Genomic DNA, 26,919 nt, shown 5'->3' with positions numbered 1-26,919 from the left:
AATGTGGATAAATAGATATGATCAAAATAGTATCAATCTCACGGAGATTCCCGAGCCATTTTGAGAGATAATGAGGAAACCAGTCACATGATCACGTGACGTCGCGCTAGGAACCACAGATCCCTTTCCCATCAACAACAATACTAATCAAGCAGACTTTGCGAGAGCCAACAACGATTACTTTTGGAAACATTATGACCCAGGACCTTATGTTTTGGAGCCCAAACACAAAGAGGATGAGCGATAAGTTTCAGAAGCCGAGGGATGGATGCAGTTTCATTGTGACACTATAGCATCCGCAGCATGCTAAGTACCAAACATACAAACAAACCATAACAAACCAAAATAAAACAAACACTTAGTGTAATATTTCCACTCTCACTGGGATGCCGACCGACAGGACTAACTAATACTTTCACTGAATGTCAACTCATGTTTTAAAGCGTAATATACTTGACACTATTCATTCACTCAAATTAACTCAGTCAAAGCAACAAGATAACATGACTGAGTTGAGTTGAGTCAACCTTTTTTTTTTTTTTTTTTTTATAGTGTAGTTTAAAATTACAGTTCATGATAAAACCAAGGTTTCTCAGAAAAGCACATAGAATGAGGCAAGTTTAAACTGTTTAAACCATTTAAAATGTTTGGATCACCAAATACATACTGTACATCTCTGTCTTGCTTTTGTTCAAGCTAAAAAGATTGCTGTTATCCATGCTTGGACTTCTTGTATACATGTAATTCAGGAGGGGTGGGATAATGTAAGGGCCTGATTTATTAAAGGTTTGCGTGTACTAAAACCTATCTATCTACTAAATGTGTGCAAAGTGGATTGCGTCTGTTAAGTGAGCACAATTAAGATTAAGATTAGTTTATTTCAAAGGGGACAATGCAATTTTATAAAATACATGACTAGACATGGTTAAAAAAGCCAGAATTAGCCAGAAGGCTGGTTTTCATCTGTAGTCCCCTGGCCGTGATGTAAAAAAGGCAGTAAAATTGCAATAAAGCGTGCAATCATTTTAGTGTCCCTGTCTTCATTAATATGCAGAATGTATGCTGGGAGAAGAATATGCGCATTTGATTAATTAGCACACAGAATGTGATTTATCAACACTCATCACCATTTTGCGAGCACTATTGAGTGTTTTATTTAGCACGTTTAAGGGCAAATTGACACAGTTGCACACGGCTGGGGGATCAGTTCACATGCTGCACAAACCAAAAATAGGGAGAGAACCCTCCGTCCTATGTGTGTGTCAACATTTTGGACGGTCAGTAATAGAAAAATATTAGACATATCGTCTATTCAGCAATCTACTTTTATAATGTTATAGCTGCTGGAAAACTTACAGGGCTGATTAAAACAAATTCAATTGATATGTTTTAGTGTCCTATGGCATTTTTTAAATGTTGTTTGTGTTTTTATTTAGTAAATGTATTACTATAATATATCTCCTACATGAAAAGACGTCTTTCATTGTGCATTTTCATGCGTTTGTGTCATTCAATATATGTTTCTGTTGTCTAAATTGCGATATAGGAAAGGTGTTGCGGAATATAGATGTGTGCTGCTGGTTCAACACATCGCACACATGTAGGCGCATTATAACATAAATGTGCAGAAAGCGATCGTCTGTCTCGGTGGTAAAAGCTGTGTATGCAGGCAAAATCTTCATTTAAATAAGGCGGTCTGCACCACTTTTCAATTGCACACAGTCTTAGTAGATCACACACACACAACACGCCCACTCACAGGACATGCAATTTTATTTTTTGCATAGTGTGTAAAATGAAGTGGCAAGAATGTTTAGGTAAAAACCCCTTAGTGTAATTGAACACAAACATAATGCTAAAATGTTGTAATCATATTTATTACTACATATCTGTATTTCAAGTGCAAATAACTGTGCAGGAACATCCACTGTTTCAAGCAAATATTTTTTTTTTAAAACTTACAGTTGCGTGTCTTTAAAGTGACAATGTAAACATTTAGTGTGAAACAATAATGTTCACTTTAGTATCTTTCAACTTGTACTTCCTGAGAAGCAGTGTCCTCCTCAGTGGACATGTTTCTATCAGTCTGGAAAATGATATTTCTCAAAAAAATTAACTAAAAATTTAACTTTAAATAATGTAAATACCTCACAAACTGATGTTTGGCTTCGCTGGCTTCAAATATATTTTCTGGCAGACAGTTTATGAGGGGGCGACTTGTCCAGGGTGTACCCTGCCTTCCGTCCGAGTGAGACAAGCGGTGAAAAAATAGATGGATTAATTTAGTAATAATCAAGTAGCTCTTCAGTTTTTTCATAGTTCGCGAGTTGAACATTTTATTTGGCGATTACCTCCGTGCAGTGCTGCTGGCTCTGTGTCGCCTTGGAAACGCTCGAGACGAAAAACTGCTTTGCAGAACGCATACTCTCTTACCTCCGCCAAAGAGGTTATATTTTGACCCAAGTTTGTTTGTCTGTTTGTTACCAACATAACTCAAATAGTTACGATAGATTTTGATTAAATTTTTTTAGGAAATGTTTAAAAAAAAACAATTCTTCTCATCGACGACGAACACACTTCACTTCCTGCTTACGCCGTTCCACGCCGTGCAGAGAATTCTGGGAAATATAGTTTATTTTCAGACCCAGCCAACATTAAAGCGCTGGAAAAAAACTACACACCACGTTTTTGTTTGATACCGTCAGGCGTCGCGCTATTATTGTGAATACTTTGAAACCGCAATACCGCTGTATCCACAAAATCGTTACACCCCTACTATATACTATTGATATATAACTACAAGTAACATGCATGTTCTTGCATCTAGATCATTCCAGTGCAACAATGCAGTTATTGCTGGTGTATCAAAACACTGGTAGTACGGTCTCCCATAGTGCTCCGAAAGATAGCTTCTGTTGTCTAAATTGCTCCAAAAAGGTGGTACAGATTATAGTTGTGTGCTGCATGTCACACAACAAAACGTCACATGCATGATGTCATGAATGTGCAGTGAATGAGTGTCTCCATGGTGAAACACAAAATCCTCATTTAAATATGGATGATAGTCTGCACCACGTTTGTACTTGTTATCAATTGTACACACAGTCTTAGTAGATCACCTGCAACACATCTAATAGTACACACTATTGTATACTTTGTACACACTATTTAGTACTTTTTGTTTGGATCTTAGTAGATCAGAGACAAAGTTTTCATAGCTTAAATTCTTATCTAAGTATATCCAAATGATAACAGTGAAACTATAACAATACAAACATGCACAAATGTGATTGTACATACAAACTCCAATCATTCTTGAAGTTAACAAGACAATTTACATTGCCGCAAAATATTGTCTCCAGGGAGATAGAAACATTTTGAAATCTAAGAACAAATAAAATAGTGACTATTTGTGGGTCAGACATAATAATTACTCAACGCTTTAAAAAAACTACAAAATTGTCAAATTTTATTAATTTTTGGGATTCTCTGTACATTCAAAACTGCTTATCATGAATATAACTTCTTAACTTTATTCTATTCATGATATATTTATCAGCTACTGCTGTATCATGTACACATTTTTTTCTATTTCTAATCCATTTTTTATTTATTCTCTATTCTCTTTTCTCTGCTGGTCCTAAATACTCAACTGAATGTACTTTGTTGTTGATTGTACAGAAAATATTTTGCAGTACAGCAATGTACTGTTATGTTCATTTATTATCTGAAGGTTTATGTTTATGAACGAAACACACATTTGATCAACTGGCAATATCTCACAAAGCAATTTCATCTTCCACAGCATATTTTGTATATTACATTTGTAGCTTATGAACAGCATTAAGCGTGTGCAATAAAAAGTATGAAGCGAGTTTCTCTTGGCTTTGTGAAGCAGATGAGGGTCTTAATGTGTGAGGATCACACATATTGAATATTTCCTTTTTCTTGACGGGAGAGATTTAAATGTACAGTAATGATGTTCTGTCCTCATACACAAAACACTTCTCATTTTTTAAAATGCATTACAATCAATAGATTTTAGTTTATTATATTAATCAGTATGCTTGTGCCATCAATAGCATTTGTGTCACCATTTTTAAAAAAGGGACGTAGAAAAGCAGGATGAAATCGACTGTAAAGTATATATTTTTTAATTAAAGTGTACCGCACGTTGATCTAATTGCATGTTTAATATTAATTCAAACTACTATGAACACTGGAGAAATAGCATTTGTTCCCACTTCCTAAATTAAACTTTAACTTTACTTTCTTTAAAATGCAACAATATAGTTTAAATGTACACTTAAGTGGTGTTTTGTGGGTTTTGACTCAGTCCTGTTACCCCTTCTGAAAAGTGTGTAATATTCCACACGCCACAGGAAGTTGCATCATTTGCATCCTCTGCAGGCCATGAAGAACAAGAGCAAGTTTATTTGTTTATGAATATTCTATCATATTTACACTATAACTAGGGGTTCAAATCGCAACACAGTCCTGTTACCGACATAATTTATTTTTAATGCAATTTTTTTGTTGAATCACTGTAATGTGTTTAGAGTCAATATGCTATTAGCAAAAATTTCATATTTCATGTATTTATAATTATACGATTAAAAAAAACTCACTCTTTTTATTTTTAGTCCTGTTATTCAAATAAGTCTTCATCTTAGACATCTTGTTAAAAAATAAAAAATAAAGTTGTCTGAGATGACACAACACACATTTTAATAGTTTGAAAATGTGTACTATTATATTTAGAGTTGGAAAAAGACATAACATTTAAGTTTATTTTGAAAGTTACCACAATCGAATGGCAGTGATTAATTCAAATGGTTCATATACAAGTTTGTGACATGAAATTCTTTGTTTACGCTTAAGTTCCTTCATCATTATTCAGAAAGGCACAGCACAGCCATGACCTTTAACCCCTGACTCTCACAGGGCCCATTAGACACTTCCTGTACGTATAGGTGCTTGGACTTTCCACATACAGTATTAGCAGCTCCTTTTGGTCGAGCACCTTTGGTCAGAGCGAGAATGCGAGCAGGAACTTGATGGGCAAAAACAAGCGGAAGTGATAATCTGGAAAGCAGGAACAGAAATGAGGTTTCATGTCTTCATAATTGTTTTCTTCTGCATGCGCAAGCTGATGAATTGTTTTGCTGGAATGTGACTTTATTGTTATGTTTTAAATGTTCCAATGCGACAAGTAGGAATTGACTTCCTGTTTTCTAGCCAACTCTCTGTCACATTCAGGAACCCAACGTTTATTTTCCGGGTGCTAGTTGCTTCGTTACGAGGAATGTCAGCCTTAAATTGTTTTGGTTTTAAAAGCTGACCTTGAAGTCAGTGATTCTTGTTTGACCTTACATTGCGTTGCTCTGGTTTTAAAAGTGACAAACTTTCATTTAAGCGACAGTAAGAAAGTGGGTTTTACGCCTGCATTCAATATCTTTAATATGTGTATGCACACTAAACATAAATTTTATTGTTATATTATGTTTTTTAATTTAATGTTTTTTTTTAAATTATGTTGTGTTTTCTTGATTGTATTTTTTCAACATGCAGCAGGCTAACAAAAAGTTAAATACCGTATTTTCCGGACCATAGGGCGCACCGGATTATAAGGCGCACTGCCGATGAGCGGGTCTAGTCAGGTCTATTTTCATACAAAAGGCGCATTAAAGGAGTCATATTATTTTTTATTTTTTTCTAAATTGAAAACACTTGCTTGTGTTCTACATAACATATAATGGTGGTTCTTTGGTCAAAATGTTGCATAGATGATGTTTTACAGATCATCTTTAAGTCGCTTTCTGACAGTCGCTTCAGGATGCGCCGTTTTGTGGGCGGTCTTATTTACGTGGCTCACCTTCGGCAGCGTCTTTTCTCCGTCATTTTTGTTGTAGCGGTGTAGCGTGCAAGGACGGGAGTGGAAGAGGTGTCAAAAGATGGCGCTAACTGTTTTAGTGACATTCAGACTTTACTTCAATCAATAACAGAGCAGCATCTCCTCATCCGTGGCTCACCAGTGCAACAACAACGCCGTAAATGTGTCATGGCGAGTTTACAAGCTAAAATGGCGGTTGCGCGCACATTTTCAAGACTTATGCAGATCACAAATATAGATCAGCAGGTACCAGAGGGTAAGAAAAGTTGCTTTTTACAATATTGCAAAACAAAACGCCAAATGATATCTTACATTATACACACACCATAATAATACTTGTATGTTGAAGCTCAGTGCAATCCGTCAAATGGTATGGCTTCATAGCTTACCAAAGTCGTACTGAAACATTTTGATAGTATAACATTTTGATTTGTAATGTTCTATATTTTCAATGGAACATATAACATTTTGGTGTTGTTTACTTGAGTCATATTGCAGACTACAGGTATCTCTTATGTGTGACTGCCATCTACTGGTCAGACTTATCATTTCACCATGTACCAAATAAAATAGCTTCGATGTCGGTCAGTGCAACCAAAAATTATTCCGTACATTAGGCGCACCGGGTTATATGGCGCACTGTCGAGTTTTGAGAAAATGAAAGGATTTTAAGTGCAGTATTTATAGTCCCAAAAATACGGCACTTCCTTCCACATCCCCAAAATGTGCATGTTAGACTTACTTTAAAGCTTTACAGTGTCCTAACAGTAAAGTCCTGATCTAATCAGATCCAAATACCACGCGGTAAAAAAAAACAGCTTGTGCAAATGATAAAATTGCATGTATCAGTGCTAGTAGTGGATGTGTTGCGTGTGGTATACAATTGAAAAATGGTGCAGACCACCTTATTTAAAATATAATTTTGCGTGTACTATACAGGGCTTTCACCACAGAGACAGTCGATCCTTTACTGCACATTCATGTTATCACGTTTTGCTATATTTTCAAACATGCAGCAAAAATGTACCACTTAAAGGGGTAGCTGGCCACGGCACTGACTGCGAGGATGTTGAAAAATATGCAAGAAAATGCATATTGCAAGAAGTTTTTTTCACATAGGAGATAAATTAATAATATATCTGATCGCTGAAAAAATGTACGTCATTAAAAAGTATGACAAAACGCACCAATTAAATGTGTTTTTCTATAATTAGCCCCTTTGGTCACCCAGCAGCTATACAATTATAATATGATAATGCTGAATAGACAATATGTCTGATATCTTTTATTTTTGACAGTTCATATATATTGACAAGCATCCATAGAAAGGAGCTGCCGCGCAATTGCCTCCTTTCTCATAAGGCCATGTGTAACTGTGTCAGTTTGCACATACTTTTCAGACGTGCTAAAAAAACGCAAGTAGCATTTGCAGTTTAGTTTTATTTTTGATAAATCACACTGTGTGTGCAGAATAATTATATTTGCATCATCTCCTCCCAGTATTGTGAGCAATCTGATGATCATCATATATTCTGTATATTTATGAAGACATGTTATATAGATTGCGCTCCTTATTCTGCTTAATAAACGAAGCAATCATCAATGCACGTGTTTAATAAATTAGCTTTGCATGTGCTATCAAGTTTGCGCGTGTTTTAGTACACACAAACCTTTAGTAGATCAGGCCCTTAGTATGTCATCTACTAATATTCAAATACCAAGTACTAAATAGTGTGTACAAAGTATAAAACTGTGTGTACTATTAGTGGATGTGTTGCAGGTGATCTACTAAACTTAGTGTACAATTAATAACTGGTGCAGACTATTGTGATGGCTGGTCTGGAATGATCCAGCAACAAAAGAATGCATGTTGCAGGTTTTTTCAAAGGAGCTATGTTAACAACATATATCAATGTGAAAATAATGAACAGCATTAAAAAAAAAAAAAAAAAAAAAAACCCGCCAGGAAACATGATTTTGTGGTCTGCTGACTCCAAATCAGCCCTTAAGTCAGGGGTAGGGAACCTATGGGCTCTAGAGCCAGATGTGGCTCTTTTGATGACCGCATCTGGCTCTCAGATAAATCTTAGCTGACATTGCTTAACACGATAAGTCAGTGTTTTTCAACCTTTTCTGAGCCAAGGCACATTTTTTTCATTGAAAAAATTCTGAGGCACACCACCAGCAGAAAACATAAAAAAATGAAATTCAGTAGCCGATATTGACAATAAAAAGTCGTTCTCGCAATTGTTGGATATGAATTCAAACCATAACCAAGCATGCATCACTATAGCTCTTGTGTCAATGTAGGTGTACTGTCACGACCTGTCTCATCACGCCGTAACTTATTTTGAGTTTTTTGGTGTTTTCCTGTGTGTCTTGCGCTCCTATTTTGGTGGCTTTTCCTCTTTTGCTGGTATTTTCCTGTCGCAGTTTCATGTCTTCCTTGAATGCTATTCTGCGCACTTGCTTTGTTTTCGCAATCAAGACTATTTAAGTTGTGCGGACGCACTCCTTCTTTGAGGGGACATTGTTGATTGTCATGCCATGTACGGATGTACTTTGTGGACGCCGTCTGCTCCACATGCTGTTAGTCTTTGCTGTCGTCCAGCATTCTGTTTTTGTTTACTTTGCAGCCAGTTCAGTTTTAGTTTCGTTTTGCTTCAATGCCTTTTCTTAGCGGCACTCGCCTTTTGTTTATTTTAAGTGTTGGATACCTTTTTGCCTACATGCTGCCTCCCGCATATTGTGATCACGACAAACCATGTTCCCGACAACTACAAAGCAATTAGCTACCTGCTGCCACCTACTGATATGGAAGAGTATTACACGGTTACTCTGCCGAGCTCTAGACAGCACAGACACTCCACAATGGCACATTTTTTAATCATAGTTACTGGTTTGCAAAAAATATTTTCAACCCAATTAGGTGAAAATACATAATCTCCCACGACACACCAGACTGTATCTCACGGCACACTAGTGTGCCGCGGCACAGTGGTTGAAAAACACAGCGATAAGTAATGAATAATTCCGCTGGTAATCACATTGTTAAAAATAACATTCAACATATAAAGCATTCTCATGCATTTTAATCCATCCATCTGTTTCCTACCGCAACTGTTTTAGAAGTCGCATTAATGGTAAGAACTATTTTATTCATTATTGGTTAGCTTCAGAATAACAATGTTATTAAAAAGAAGAATAAACTTATTATACTCTAAAAGTGTTGGTCTTACTTAAAAATGCACGCATTTAGTTGTATTCAGTGTTAAAAAATATTATATGGCTCTCACGGAAATACATTTTATAATATTTGGCTTTCATGGCTCTCTCAGTCAAAAAGGTTCCCGACCCCTGCTTTAAGTCATCCAGTAGCTTAAAGATGTAATTGTTGGACAGACCATATGTCTAATACTTGTGACAGAAATATGTTGCTTGTCCTCACAAACACTGAATATTCTCTGTTTATCTTCTAACCACGTCGCATCCACGTGTGCATAACTGTGTCCATTTGCATGAAGCTTCCAAAGGTGATAGATGTAGACTCAAAAAGTGTTTCAGGTTTGATAAATCACATTGCGAGCACTGAATGAATATATTTGCATCTCCTCTTCCCAGTATGGTGTGTCATAATAATCAGCATACTGCCTATTGTGCATATACCGTACATGAAGACAAACACTTAATAGATTGTGGACTATTTTGATCATTTAAGAGACGCAATGCACGAGTTTAGTAGATCAGCTTTGTCTGCTATCAAGTTTGTGTGTGTTTTAATAAATACCGGTAACAATATTTAGTAGATCACACCCTAAATGTAAATTTAAAGGATAGTTTACATTTATGTTTCTTGTGAATGTGGGAAAAGCTAAAGAAAATGGACATAAGAATATTAATAATTGACTTTATAAAGTGAATTAATTTGGAAGAGGGAGCACTGTGTGCTGTTGAAATTAAACTACATTCAGCTTTACACAACAAAGTCTTTTTATTTAGCTGACGGGTAAAAAGAAGACATTTTCCATCATGTTAGATTACGTTACCAGAGGTGAAAAGTTTTCGAAAGGACGCTGGAGGCCGGTGTTTGTGTGTGTGTGTGTGTGTGTGTGTGTGTGTGCGTGTGTGTGTGCGCGTGTGTGTGTAAGTAGTCCAGCCTTCAGCTCTATTTGCACTGTCACTTCATTGCAATTCTACCATGAGTGTCCTCTTGGTGCTTCTGCCAAAAATGACCCTTCTGAACCAGGATCCATGATGGACTGGACCACTGCCCTGCAGGAGGGCCTCTAAGTCTTTGTGTTTGTTTGTGTGTGTGTGTGTGTGTGTGTGTGTGTGTGTGTGTGTGTGTGTGTGTGTGTGTGTGTGTGTGTGTGTGTGTGTGTGTGTGTGTGTGTGTGTGTGCACGCTCACTAACCCTCAGTGCCCAGTGCCAGTCTCCAGCAGCTACCTTGGCACCGGAACCCAGGATGTAACCCAATCCGCTGCAGGAAAAACAGCACAACTGCAGATTAGATACACAACAACAGTGACAACACACATTTTCTGCAAACAACTAACACACTGCATGTTTGTGGGTAATAAAGATGTTACTACAGTCAAGTTGTTCTGATAGTAAAGTTTTTTAATGAAAGTAAAGATGTTATGATAGTAAAGATGCTACTACAGCAAAGTTGTTATGATAGTAAAGTTCTTATTGTAGCAAATGTATTATGATAATAAAGTTGTTTTATAGTAAAAGTTGTTGTGATAGTAAAGTTGTCATGATAAAACAGTTGTATGATAGTAAAGTTGTCATGATAAAACAGTTGTTGTGATAGTAAAGTTGTCATGATAAAACAGTTGTATGATAATAAAGTTGTCATGATAAAACAGTTGTATGATAATAAATTTGTCATGATAAAACAGTTGTATGATAGTAAGCCGGCAAGATAAAACAGTAAAGTTGTTACAGTGTGTGAGGTACAGTTAAGAAAGATGAAGTAAAAAAAAAGGTGCATCCATTCCATGTGCGTGCGTTTTAGCCCTGAAGTTGTCATTTCCTTGAAAAGGTCAAAACAACCTTAAGACAAATAGGATGCTTGACTGGACTTTACTGAACACATTTCTTACACCTTCTATTGTTTGTGTTGTCATCACTGAACCATTTTGGCAAGTCATAACAAAAGAACTCAGAGGTCACTTTGCTTTTTCCTTCCTTCAGTTGTCCAACATTACATTAAAAAAAAAAACATCGACTTCTCACAGTCTGCTTTCCATGAAAGTATTTGGAACAAATCACCACTTTTTGTTACTTTTGTATGTTCTTGTTTTAATGTCGTTTCTGTGCATTTCCTGTTTTCTTAAAGGCCTACTGAAATGCGATTTTCTTATTTAAACGGGGATAGCAGGTCCATTCTATGTGTCATACTTGATCATTTCGCGATATTGCCATATTTTTGCTGAAAGGATTTAGTAGAGAACATCGACGATAAAGTTCACAACTTTTGGTCGCTGATAAAAAAGCCTTGCCTGTACCGGACGTAGAAGACGGTATGCGCGTGACGTCACAGGTTGTGGAGCTCCTCACATCTGCACATTGTTTACAATCATGGCCACCAGCAGCAAGAGCGATTCGGACCGAGAAAGCGACGATTTCCCCATTAATTTGAGCGAGGATGAAAGATTCGTGGATGAGGAAAGTGAGAGTGAAGGACTAGAGGGCAGTGGGAGCGATTCCGATAGGGAAGATGCTGTGAGAGGCGGGTGGGACCTGATATTCAGCTGGGAATGACTAAAACAGTAAATAAACACAAGACATATATATACTCTATTAGCCACAACACAACCAGGCTTATATTTAATATGCCACAAATTAATCCCGCATAAGAAACACCTCCCCTCTCCCGTCCATACAACCCGCCAATACAACTCAAACACCTGCACGACACACTCAATCCCACAGCCCAAAGTACCGTTCACCTCCCCAAAGTTCATACAGCACATATATTTCCCCAAAGTCCCCAAAGTTACATACGTGACATGCACATAGCAGCACGCACGTACGGGCAAGCGATCAAATGTTTGGAAGCCGCAGCTGCATGCGTACTCACGGTACCGCGACTGCTATCCAACTCTAAGTCCTCCTGGTAAGAGTCTCTGTTGCCCCAGTTCTCCACAGGACAATGGTAAAGCTTGACTGTCATCTTTCGGGAATGTAAACAATGAAACACCGGCTGTGTTATCCGGCACAACAGTCAGGGGGTGCATTCTACGGCGGGGGTGCGTTATCCGGCACAACACCTGCCGCAATACACCACTTCCCACCTATAACTTTCTTCTTTGCTGTCTCCATTGTTCATTGAACAAATTGCAAAAGATTCACCAACACAGTTGTCCAGAATACTGTGGAGTTTTGCGATGAAAACAGACAACTTAATAGCTGGCCACCATGCTGTCCCAAAATTTCCTCTACAATCCGTGACGTCACGCGCAGACGTCATCATACCGAGACGTTTTCAGCAGGATATTTGCGCGAAATTTAAAATTGCACTTTAGTAAGTGGCATGTGTTGCAATTTCATCATTGATATATAAACTATCAGACTGCGTGGTCGGTAGTAGTGGGTTTCAGTAGGCCTTTAATACCTCTTGATGCTCGATGCAGCATGCATGAGCTCCACATGTTGCACCACATGTTGTTCCGCATATTTTCGCAAATGTTGCTCCGCACGTTGTTACGCATGAACCCAGTTCAGCATGTTGTTCCACATGAGCTACGTATGTTGGTCCACATAGTCTATTATGCATGTTGCTCCACATCAGCTATACATGTTGCTCCAAATGAGCTACAGTATATATGTTGCTCCGCATGTTTCTCAACATGAACCATGCATGTTGCTTCACATGAGCTATGCAGGCAGGTATGTGTTTTTGTGTGAAAGGTGCTTGTGGGGCTGCATTAAATGACTTTGACCTTTGTGATAAACTTATAATTTCCGTTCTATACTATACACTTTTCAATATTGAATTGAATTACTGAAGAACATTGCTACACATTTTCGCTGCTTACCTTCCCAGCGGGATGGCCAGGTAGAAGACAGACAGCATCATGGTGCGTTTGTTGTTAGTGAACAGATCTCCTATGATGGTGGGAGAGATGGAGGAGTAGCTGGACTCACCAATGCCCACCAGTCCCCTAGAGAGCACAAACAGCCAGTAGTACTGCAGAGAGAAACACAAGCAGATGTGTCAGCGACTTTCCTTATTCAACATTCAATATCTTAGGAGGAGGATGAATACATTGTGATTAGAGATGTCTGATAATATCGGCCTGCCGATATTATCGGCCGATAAATGCGTTAAAAATCTTGCACCCTTCTCGATGAAAAATAAGCATGACTATTAGCATATACATATTAATTAATTATTAGTTTAGTTTACTTTCTACTTTAGCCACTGGATTACAGTTTTTTCCATTTGCTTATACACAATTGTACTAACTGTGTGTCTTTTTACAAAATATGTATAAAGAACTTTGACACTGTTAGAAACATACGCCACACTGTGAACCCACACCAAACAAGAATGACAAACACATTTCGGGAGAACATCCGCACCGTAACACAACATAAACACAACAGAACAAATACCCAGAACCCTTTGCAGCACTAACTCTTCCGGGATGCTACAAAGTGTGTGTGTGTGTGTGTGTGTGTGTGTGTGTGTGTGTGTGTGTGTGTGTGCGTGTGATCAAATTTGACACACAAGCGTCTTGTCATGAATCCATAATCAGAGGTTTCATTTTAAAGTGTTTATTAGCATTTGATGACATCATGCGTTTGTAATTGTGCACATTAAGACCCTGTGCCTGAAGACACTAAAGAGGCTGAGCACCCGTCCTTAGGGTTTTAAAAATTCTCATTTCATCGCAGCCATAATTCGTCTGACTGCCATCTTGTCTCTAAGACCCAAGGACATCAGAACACACAAGGACGTCCTGCATGCTGAGGACATCTCTGTGCTGTCAGCTTCTGCTGAAATGTCTGTGTGATGCTGCTCTGCAGTCATGCTGCGTGATAAAACGTGTCACGCTACATGCCGCAACAACGCGTCATACTACGTGCTGCAACAACATGTCATACAACATGCTGCACAACACATCATACTATGTGCTGCACAACATGTCATGCTACCAACTGCAACTACATGTTGATGTTTACCGTATTTTCCGCACTATAAGGTGCACCGGATTATAAGGCGCACCTTCAATGAATGGCCTATTTTAAAACTTTGTTCATATATAAGGCGCACCGCATTATAAGGCGCACTGCATTATAAACCGCATAGAATAGACGCTACAGTAGAGGCTGGGGTTACGTTATGCATCCCGTAGTTGCGAGACCTGTTGTGGCTCAATATTGGTCCATATATAAGGCGCACCGGATTATAAGGCACACTGTCAGCTTTTGAGAAAATTTGAGGTTTTTAGGTGCGCCGTATAGTGTGGAAAATACGGTATATTAATGTTGATGTTTTTATGTGTTGATGTTTATAAATTTGTTGATATTTATATATGTATTGATGTTTGTATATGTGTTGCTGTTTATATATGTGTTTATGTTTATACATGTGTTTATGTTTATATGTGTGTTGATGTGTGGATGTTTTTAAAATGAGGATGATTACTATTGTGTTGATGTTTACACATGTGTTGATTTCTTTATGCGTTAATCCTTACAATGTATATGTGCTGATGCTTATATCTGTGTTGATGCTTTCATAAGTGTTGATGTATATACAGTACAGGCCAAAAGTTTGGACACACCTTCTCATTCAATGTGTTGTCTTTATTTTCATGCCTATTTAAATTGTAGATTGTCACAGAAGGCATCAAAACTATGAATGAACACATGTGGAGTTATGTACTTAACAAAAAAAGGTGAAATAGCTGAAAACATGTTTTATATTCTAGTTTCTTCAAAATAGCCACACTCTTGGCATTCTCTCGATGAGCTTCAAGAGGTAGTCACCTGAAATGATTTTCACTTCACAGGTGTGCTTGAAGCTCATGGAGAGAATGCCAAGAGTGTGCGAAAAAGTAATCCGAGCAAAGGGTGGCTATTTTGAAGAAACTAGAATATAAAACATGTTTTCAGTTATTTCGCCTTTGTTTGTTAAGTACATAACTCCACGTGTGTTCATTCATAGTTTTGATGCCTTCAGTGACAATCTACAATGTAAATAGTCATGAAAATAAAGAAAATGCATTGAATGAGGAGGAGGTATGTCCAAACTTTTGTATATATTGATGTTTATATCTTTGTCTATGTTTATAGCTGTGTTGGTGCTTATATATGTGTTGATGTGTATGCATGTATTGATGCTTATAGGTGTGTTGATATTTGTGCATGTGTTGATGTTAAATTGGTTGTTGCTTACAGTATACATAGGTTGATACTAGAGATGTCCGATAATAAATGCGTTAAAATGTAATATCGGAAATTATCGGTATCGTTTTTTTTAATTATCGGTATGGTTTTTTTTTTTGTTTTTTTTTAATTAAATAAACATAAAAAACACAAGATACACTTACAATTAGTGCACCAACCCAAAAAACCTCCCTCCCCCATTTACACTCATTCACACAAAAGGGTTGTTTCTTTCTGTTATTAATATTTGTTTTTGTTCACATCTTTGTCTATGGTTATATCTGTGTTGATGCTTGTATATGTGTTGATTCTTATATGTGTTGATGCTTATATATGCATAAATGTTTATATCTTTGCCTATGTGTTAATACTTATTGATCCAGGATTTCATTAGTTAACTGGATATAGGTCAAAGAGAGAAATGTGAAAAATGCCTCCTCAGGGAAGTCAAAGTGTCTCAAGCGTGTAATTCCATGTCCATGTTTTAACGTCAACATATTATAATAATGAAGCAGCTGTGTAACAGAGAAACATGTCTGCCATTGTTCCAGCGTGTCACTCTCACTTTACCTCTTTGCTGATGAAGGAGCTCAGCAGCGTTACGGTCGACCAGAAGAAAATGCCACAGCTCAAGATGGTCTTTCTGTTGAAGCGGTCGCCAAGGTAACCAAAGATGGGAGCTGCCACCATGAAGCTGCAGATGAACACTGAAAGGAGGAAGAATTAATGATGAACAGTGTAGGAGGATTTACCACTGACCATAAATCATTTCTTACAAAGTCTATGTCCCCAAAGTGCTTTTAAATGTGTTTACTGCTTGCTCCCTGCAAAGAGGCCTCATTCTCTGGGATTTATTCATATTTATGAGCAAGGTCAGCGCAGACATAGCATTTTGCATTTTTAATCCTCTCAATCTGACTATGGAATCTTTGGGAAGGAGAAGGGGCAAACATGCCGCTCTTTAAGACAGCTGTTTTATTCACATAGTCAGCATAAAGATGTGGAGGAGGATCAGAAAAGTCAAGGAGAAAAAAAAAAGGGTGGGGTGTGAGTATGTTATATAAGAAACAAATCATCCCACTCCCAACACTCCACACACAAACAGGGCTGTCATAATTAGTGCCTAAATGCTGATGAATCAATCATCATTATTTTTTTCGTTCAAAAATATAACAATGTTTACCTCATAAACCCATACAGATGTACAGTTTATACAAGTAGTATTAGTGTGTATATGTATAAATGTACACTTTATAGAAGTATTATTAGTGTGTTCATGTATACATGTATAGTTAAAATAAGTAGTGTTAGTGTATACATATATAAATGAACAATTAATACGAGTAGTATTAGTGTGTACTTGTATAAATTGACACTTTATACAAGTAGTATCGGAGTGCATATGTATAAATGTACAGTTTATACAAGTAGTGTTAGTGCAGTACACCTTTACATGTAATAATAATATAAAAACGTAATAATAATAGACAAACACAGAGAAAAGTATAAGTTTTACTCAGGTTGCAATTAGCCCTTTCTGTATACAGTTTAACACGCTTATGACCACGCCCTTCAGACTGGCTGACTGTGAACATAAGCGGTAAGTGACATAGCTGAACTCAACAGGAAAACAATCCATCACTTGCACATTTTGTTAAATAAAGATAATGTTTGAAAACAAATGTTTGATGACATGCTTTTATTTGCATTTATATTTACAGTATGTGTTTCACTGTGATAGGTTATGTTTTTATTCAACAGATCCAGTGTCAGTTGAAGACTTGAATGACACCATAGTCAGAAATCGCAACTCAATGTTTCTTACAGATGAGGAAATAATCAAAATTGTGATAAATGTAAATTTAGGACCTCAACTAATTGTAACAGAATTGATGTGGAAACAATGAAAAAAGGTCACTGATGAGATTTCAGAACGTTTAACGTACATCAAAAACCTATTATTTCAAACAGACAAATCCCCAAACAAAATGAAAATGCATAAGTTGTACCAGTTTACAAACTACATAACTGTTTCTTTACTTTCACAATTTAAAAAAAATCATTGACAAACTATTTAACAACAGATTGGACAAATTCATAAACAAAAGCGAAACACTCACTGACAGCCAACATTTCAACACCGATGGCATTAATCAAAATAACGGTTTATGAAAAGCATCTGACACAATGAATTATTATATTTTAATTAACAAATTAGAACGGTGAGTAAAAAATATAGCCCACAAAACGTCTTGTTTCCAAGACATGGCCAAAAGGCACCTTAAAGATGGTCTATAAAGCAACATTCATGAAAAATGTGAACCAAAGCACCACTTTTACATGTTATGTAGACCACAAGGAAGTGTTCAAAATGTAGGTTAAAATAACAACATATAACCCCTTTAAAAAACACATTCAGTAACTAGAAAGACTTGATGAGTTGTTTCCCAAAAGATATGATTACTGATCATTTTTAGAAAGTGTGTGTTCAACAAAAAGTCATATCCAAAGCTAAAAGAAGATTCATCATCATCATCATCATCAAACTGCTATCTTACTTTGATTTATCATTTCCTTCGAAAGTCACACAAGTCATATTTGTATTAAATATGACTGATAGCGCATTCCTACTCGTTTTTTTTCTTCTTCTTATCAGAAGGATAGAAGTTCTGATACATTTCCACAGTTGCAGGGTTATTAGTAGTGGTGGGAATCTTTCAGCATCTCACGATAACAAATCAGGAGCTATGATTCAATTCTAAATAGATTATCATGTATCATTAATTTATGTATATATGTACAGTATGTAAGGATCTTGCTACTGGCTGCTGACATGGGCAGTAACACATTGTAATTGCGTCATCTACAGTTTACGGATGTGATTGCACACAACAGCATTTATACTGTGTATGTATGTACAGTATATATATATATATATATATATATATATATATATATATATATATATATATATATATATATATATATATACATATACATATATGATTATAACATTTTAGGATTATGTTTGTGTTCAATTACAGTAAGTGTGTTTATCCCAAACATTCCTGCCAATTTTACACACTCTGGCATTTTTAAGGCTTTTTTTTAACTTATCTCACAATAATATCATACCGTGGCCTTAATACGTGATAATATCATACCGTGAGATTATATATATATATATATATATATATATATATATATATATATATATATATATATATATATATATATATATATATATATATATGTATGTATATATATATATATATATACATACATACATACATACATACATTCATACATATATATATATATATATATTTATTTATAGTATCAAAACAATGTATGATACAATGAGATACATACATATATATCTATGTTAGCTTATTTCAGATTGTTTTGAGTTACTAGCAATCAATCATAGAATACAAACTCGTGAGTACTGTATACCAGATATCAGTAAAAAAAAAAGCCAAGCAAGTCAAGTCGAGCATACCTTTAACTGACACACACACACATACGCACACACGCACGCACGCATGCATGCACATGTACACGTACACACGTACAGACTACAAACATGTGAAACATTGTTTTGATTGGCCAGCCGCTCAACAAAACCTGTTGAGATGAGTCACCTTATGGATACAAAGTACACCAAATAGACATTAGGAGGAAATTATGTTTGTGTGTTTGTGTCAGTGTGTTTGTATGAGCATGTTTCTATGGGTGGGTTGTTTATTCACTGATCTGTGCAAACACATTTGTCTATGAAGCGTAGAATTCATAGGAAGAATAAGCTGCTTGGTTGTAGAATAAACATTTTGTTTGCATTCCTGAGAGCGGAAATAGTTAACAGTATATAGTATCGTTTACACTTCATAATCATATTAATATAATATATATATATATATATATACACATAGATATATACATATATATATATACACATAGATATATACATATATACGTATATATATATATATATATATATATATATACACATAGATATATACATATATATATATACATATATATATATATATATATATATATACACATAGATATATACATATATACGCATATATATACATATATGTATACATATATACACATATATATATATATATATATATATATATATATATATATATATATATATATATATATATATATATATATATATATATATATATATATATATATTGTAACATTGATATCTTCCCCACCCCTAGTGCTATATTGTCATTTATTATATTAGTTCACTATTTGTCTATATTGCACAAAGACTATGTTTTAACAGGTAACAACATATATAATCACTTAAAAGCATTTCTGTTATGCTTTTACGACACACTTCAATACCGAAACTAGGGATGTCCGATAATGGCTTTTTGCCGATACGCGATATTCCGATATTGTCCAACTCTTTAATTACCGACACCGATATCAACCGATACCGATATCAATTGATATATGCAGTCGTGGAATTAACAAATTATTATGCCTAATTTGGACAACCAGGTATGGTGAAGATAAGGTACTTTTAAAAAAAATAATAAAATAAGATCAATAAATTAAAAACATTTTCTTGAATAAAAAAGAAAGTAAAACAATATAAAAACAGTAACATAGAAACTAGTAATTAATGAAAATGAGTAAAATTAACAGTTAAAGGTTAGTACTTTTAGTGGACCAGCAGCACGCACAATCATGTGTGCTTACGGACTGTATCCCTTGCAGACTGTATTGATCTATATTGATATATAATGTAGGATCCAGAAATATTAATAACAGAAAGAAACAACCCTTTTGTGTGAATGAGTGTAAAAGGGGGAGGGAGGTTTTTTGGGTTGGTGCACTAATTGTAAGTGTATCTTGTGTTTTTTATGTTGATTTAATAAAAAATAAATTAAAAAAAAAAAACGATACCGATAATAAAAAAAACGATACCGAAAATTTCCGATATTACATTTTAACACATTTATCGTCCGATAATATCGACAGGCCGATATTATCGGACATCCCTAATCGAAACCTCTGAAAAACTACCTCATCAGAGCATAAAAATGTGTTTTCATCACCAGTTTCTTTTTGCGATATTTAAGTTTTGCGCATTTCTAGGGGTAATGGAATGGAATGGCTGCAATTTTACTCACAGCTCCAAAACCATTGAACCACAAAACGTCCACTGTTCTCAAAGTGGAGTCTTGTGGGACAAGATTTTACGAGAATTATGGCTTATGACGCCAAATACCCTTTAATGGAAACAACTAAAAGTCGCAAATGTACTTTGTCGACATTTTGGAAATATCGCTTTTTTTTGCGAAAAAGATTCCTCTTAACTTCTGCTTCAAATTATTTTATTGCACATATTAAACGTAATCTTCTAGAATTTTACAGCTGCACTGCAAACGGCACTTTAAAACATAGCTAGCTAGCATCTAACGTCTCTCCACAATGTTTTGTCTACTTCTAAATCACTAATCCTGAGTGAATGTGTGTTAGTGTGAATGGGTGAATGTGACGTGTAATGTAAAACGCTTTGGGTATCATTTCAGGTATAGTAAAGCACTATATAAATAGAGACCATTTACCATGTTAATCTTCGCCTCAATGGCGACAAATAACCTACGTTTCTTACAAGTATCATACCTGCAGGACGAGAAATAGCTAAACATTCTTTACTACACACCATAGGAGGAAACAATAGCAAATCAGTTACAGAAAGCTAGCGCTCCTGAATGTAAACAAATGGGTGGATCTACGGTAATGATAACAAGTACAAAAGCCGTATATTGTCGATACTACAATGATTACGTTGATATGTTTTATTATTACAAAATATTTTGAAATATTTTTCGTTCTTTATAAACTTTGGAAATACCTTACTGGGCACAGGGGGACTTCAAATATGACCCTGTAACTACTTGGTATTAGATCGATAACCACATTTTTGATATCAATCAAAACTAATATAAAGTATCCAAACAACAGAAGAATAAATGCTTATTGTATTTTAACAGAAGTGTAGATAGAACATGTTTAACCCTTGTGTAATGTTCATATTGTTGTTACTCAGCCAGTGTTTGTGGGTCTGATGGACCCGTTGCATTTTGTGGCTTTTATTGCCTCACAATCAAACACTTTTATGTTAAAATACTGAACAGATGTTGACCTTATTCGAATAAACATCTGTTCAGTATTTTAACATAAAAGTGTTTGATTATGAGGCATTAAAAGCCACAAAATGAAACGGGTCCATCAGACCCACAAACACTGGCTGAGTAACAACAATATGAACATTACACAAGGGTTGAACATATTCTATGTTAAAATACTGAACAGATGTTGACCTTATTCGAATAAACATCTGTTCAGTATTTTAACATAAAAGTGTTTGATTATGAGGCATTAAAAGCCAAAAAATGAAACGGGTCCATCAGACCCACAAACACTGGCTGAGTAACAACAATATGAACGTTTCATGGAAATTTCTCTGCCAGTTTCTGCATCCCACAGGGATTCTTTTTTTGTGTTTCTGCACCTGCGGTTCCCATACAAGGTTCCAACATTGTTTGTCAACACTGTCTGCGTTCATTTTCTCGCACATTTGACCCTCTGATGTTCTGTGTACCTACACTCTGTCCTCCTCCTGATCAATTTCCACACTTCTATTATTACATCTTATATGTAATAGAAATGTGTAGGGGGGGTGTATGGTGTGTGTTCATTAAATATGTATTCTGATATATGTTCTTCACAGAAAATGAGCCAAAGCCAGTGAGTCTCAGTTTGAAAAATTAATTAATTGTATCATTTTTCTTTTAATAAAAATCGAAAACGGGTCCCACGGACCCGAACACCACACAAGGGTTTTAAACAGAAAGTAACCAGATATTAATAGTAAATAAAAAATATAGTTATTTTATTAGGCTACATAATATTACATACATTTATATAATATTATTTTACACTTTTATTTAGTGTTAGTTTACTAATTTATATAGTAGTATTTTTATTATTTATATAGTGTTTTTTTTATTCATTCATACAGTGTTATTTTACTGTTTTATCATGTAATTTTGTTTATTCATATATTCTTAATGTATATACTATTATTTTATTCATATAGATCAGGGGTCTCAAACACGCAGCCCACGAGCCAATTACGGCCCGCGAGACGTTATTTTGCGGCCCCCACCTTAATATGAAAGTTTAATGTTAGTGCGGCCCGCAAGTTTTATATAAATGGCGCTTGACAGCGTTGTGTTCGGAGCTGAAGGAATCTACCAATCACGGTGTGGTATATGGCTCTCGAGGGCCGAACATAGACGTCACTTGCGTGATGCAAGCAGAGAAACGTTTTGCCGCACGCGCTCTTCCTCCCTCCCTCGATCACTCGCTCGCTTGCTCGCCCGCCTGCTCGCTCTCTCTGTAAACAGTCCTGGCCGGGGAGACGAGCGATCCGGTAGCTTCCGAAGCACTACGCCGAAGGACCGAGCGACAATACAAAACTGTGGTGCACTGGACCCCAGCGCTGATACTCCGACAGAGTACAGCTGGGCGGATCGGACGTGTAACACGTTAGTCGTGATGTTAGCCCGTTCGGGGCTAATTGTGCTACCGTAACTGTAAACTCCACGGCGAGTCCCTCTCCAGCTCAGCTATGCGAGAGGAAGCGCTGCCAGGTGTCTAGCAGCAAGAAGTAGGCAAGAAAAGCCATGTTCAAGTTCACGGATTTATGTATTGTTACTTCTCACATAGTAAGCGTGTTGTGTGTGTAATTGTAATAAATGCAGACGAGGCATGTTGGCTGAGTTCTCAACGTTAACTCACATAGCGTGCTCATAACCACATTCTAGCTGACGACATGGCGACATACAACCTTCACCGGGGCTACCGCGCATGCTCGTCACTACTGTTGTGTAGTTCTTATATTCCCTAGCTCATAACATCACAGTAAGTATGTGTATACATTGTTGCTGACTGGAGAAATCAAATTATTATTATTATTATTACTTATGACTGATTTATTTACTTCATTCTCATTTTGTTCATTTATATTTTGATTTTATTTTATGTTGAAAATAAAAATAAAGACATTTAAAAATATTTTTTTTAAGAAATATTTTTTTTAAGAAATATTTTCTTGCGGCCCAACCTCACCCAGACTCTGCATCCAGTGAGCCCCAGGTAAATTGAGTTTGAGACTCCTGATATAGATAGTATAATTATATAAATGTATGTAATTATTGTATACTGTACATTTATATAGTGTTATTCTATTCATTTATATAGTATTATTTTATCCATTTACAGTATATAGTATTATTATTGTGTACATGTATATATTTTATAAATGTATATTGTGATATTGCATACATTTATATATGTTATTATGTACACTTATATGGTATTATTTTATTAATGTATGTAGTGTTATCTCATTATTTTGTATGGTATTATTTTATTCATATATATATATATAGTACTATTGTATTCATTTATATAGTATTGTTGTATACATATATATATATATATATATATATATATATATATATATATATATACATATATATATACACATATATATGTATATATATATATATATATAGATACATACATATATATATATATATATATATATATATATATATATATATATATATATATAAAATATATATATATATATATATAAAATATTATTAAGTAAATGTATAAAATAACACCATATAAATGTTAACAATAATTATTTATATATATATATATATATATATATATATATATATATATATATATATATATATATATATATATATATATATATATATATATATATAAATAATTATTGTTAACATTTATATGGTGTTATTTTATACATTTACTTAATAATATTTTGATAATTTTTACAGTGGTATTTTATCAATTTATATACTCTTATTGTGTACATTTACATGGTGTTATTGTATACATTTATGTAGTGTTATTTTAAACCCTTACATAATATTATTGGGTACATTTATATCGTATTATTGTGTAAATGAAGGTAGCTTTATTGGTTGTGGACAGGAAGTGAAAGGGAGCGGCATTCTAATCATGTGACACAGCTGCCCTCCTGTGAGACATGGCCTAAAAAGATATTCCTGATATGGATAGACACACAAACACATTGACACACACAGACGCACACAGACACACATAGATGCGCGGTGATGTCGGTGAATCATCGGGTCATCTTTCTATTTTGGTCTCTGCAAGAGAGACACACAATTATTAGTCTTTGGAATTAAATAAGACAGCAGATTAAAATACCAGTACAGTGGAAAAACAAGTGGCCTCTATATTGAAGCTATTATCATTCATACCTGATGTATAACACTAAAAGGCTTTCCAAGTTTGCGAGTATATAGATATGATCAAAATAGTATCAAACTCACTGAGATTCCACAGCCATTTTGAGAGATAATGAGCTAGCCAGTCACATGATCGTGTGAAGTAGAGGTAGGATCCAAAGATCCCTTCCCTATTAACATTAATGGGGTGGTATAGCTTGGTTGGTAGTGTGGCCGTGCCAGCAACTTGAGAGTTCCAGGTTCGATCCCCGCTTTCACCATCCTAGTAACTGCCGTTGTGTCCTTGGGCAAGACACTTTACCCACCTGCTCCGAGTTCCACCCACACTGGTTTAAATGTAACTTAGATATTGGGTTTCACTATGTAAAGCGCTTTGAGTCACTACAGAAAAGCGCTATATAAATATAATTCACTTCACTTCACTTCATCAATGCTAATCAAGAAACCAACAATGATTACTTTGAGCAAAATTATGATCCAGAAACTTATATTGTTCATCCTGAATATAAGGAGGATGAGCTACATGTTTTTGTAGCTCTGCTAAACAGATCCAGCTTTAGTGAAACACTAAGCATCATTTAACAGAATTGCTAAGTGCTAAACAAGAAATACAAATTACAAACATAATAAAGCAATAGCTTACTGTACAATGTCTGCTCCCACTGCGATGACGACTGAAATAATGTCCATATCTTCCCGTTTATATGAAGAATTAATCATAACACGAAGGGTTAACAAGGAAAAATCTCCCTGCAGACACTGTCTTCGGTTGTGTGTGTTTGTCTCCATCTCCAGGTATACATTGCATGTCAGAGATGAACAACTTATAGATTCATGGCTAAATCTTCCTAATATCCAGATGAGAGGCATGATTTATAATCTAGAATAATTTTGACGAGCAGAGACGCGATGATGCTGGAGCAGCTGGACATTGCTGCCAGCTTACAGTAAAGCAGCAGAGGGCTACTTAGGTTTGTGTTATCATCCATCCATCCATCCATTTTATACCGCTTAATCCCTTCGGGGTCGCGGGGGGTATTGGAGCCTATTTTAGCTACAATCGAGCGGAAGGCGGGGTACACCCTGGACAAGTCGCCACCTCATCACAGGGCTATCCCCAGGTGCATGTCTTTGGAGAAGGGAGGAAGCCGGGATACCCGGAGGGAACCCACGCAGTCACGGGGAGAACATGCAAACTCCACACAGAAAGATCCCGAGCCCGGGATTGAACCCAGGACTGCTCAGGACCTTCGTATTGTGAGGCAGACGCACTAACCCTTCCACCACCGTGCTATCAATCCTCCGCAAAAAAAATGTTTTGTCTGGGTTAGCGCTTATAATAACAACATCGCTAATACTTGGTTGATACTTAAGTCACGAGTATTGTTGGCTGGTTTTGGATGGTTATTTAGAGGGTTTTGTGGACAAAATAGTGAGCCCCCATTGACTACATTGTTAGCAGACTTTTACTAATTAATTTATTTACAACTTATAATTCATAAATAAAAACTCGTATGTGTTCATGGGATTCTATAGGTGATATATTGTGCACTTCTTTTAAGGTATATTTTACAATTTTATTTTATTCATCCTTCTGTGTTACAATGTAAATGTGACACTGCGTGTACTATTTAAAAACATGTTTCTTACCTTTGTACAGCACTTTGGCCAACCGGGGTTGTTTTTAAATGTCCTACATAAATGAATAAACTGAAGTGAACTCAACTGAACTGATTGTGAATGATAAACAGCACATCTCTCTTTAATGTTTGCATATTTCCAGTATGACCGATCTGATAACATGGTCAGAGTGCAGAAGTGTTACTCCAGTGACGTCAATCTACGGAAATTACAATCACATACTTTGCGGATTGTAAATACAATTGGATATGGTTTATTGGATACAATGAAACATAATTAAGCATATAAAGTCAACTTGTTTTTCCACTCTACTGGTACTTTAAAATGCACAGTCTGACCACAGGTGCACCTTTCTTCTGCATTAGCTCCTATCCGCCAGCCTCTCAAAATCGTGTAAGTGACAACACGGAACGAACAGCTGCTAAAGTGCTGATAGCAAGACACAGCGGTAGCAAGGGAAGGAGACGAGGGAAGGAGACAAAATAGGCGCAGCTGTGCATTGAGAACAGCTGATCAAGCACCGTTTGACTGGAAATCAGAGAGGCTTCCATTGAAACTACATTTTAATAACTCAGACACACAATTAGTTACACCTGATGCAATGTGTACTTGACAAC

The 26,919-nt window shown here is 35.8% G+C and overlaps 1 protein-coding gene across 1 annotated transcript in view; it reads right to left on the bottom strand.

The window, feature by feature from the left end:
* The window catches only part of spns2 (SPNS lysolipid transporter 2, sphingosine-1-phosphate), a 135,343-nt gene that overhangs the window by 44,978 nt on the left and 63,446 nt on the right, over positions 1-26,919 (bottom strand). Inside the window, exons 3-5 of the mRNA XM_061963116.1 lie at positions 15,870-16,006; positions 12,941-13,092; positions 10,308-10,374 (exon numbers count right to left, since the gene is read on the bottom strand). Of these exons, the coding sequence (XP_061819100.1) occupies positions 10,308-10,374; positions 12,941-13,092; positions 15,870-16,006 (356 nt within the window). The remainder of the gene's footprint in view (positions 1-10,307; positions 10,375-12,940; positions 13,093-15,869; positions 16,007-26,919) is intronic.

This window comes from Nerophis lumbriciformis, linkage group LG09, assembly GCF_033978685.3.
Source record: "Nerophis lumbriciformis linkage group LG09, RoL_Nlum_v2.1, whole genome shotgun sequence".
Classification (NCBI taxonomy): domain Eukaryota; kingdom Metazoa; phylum Chordata; class Actinopteri; order Syngnathiformes; family Syngnathidae; genus Nerophis; species Nerophis lumbriciformis.
Note: the sequence above shows the minus strand (reverse complement) of the source record. Positions and strands in the feature narration are given on the sequence as shown.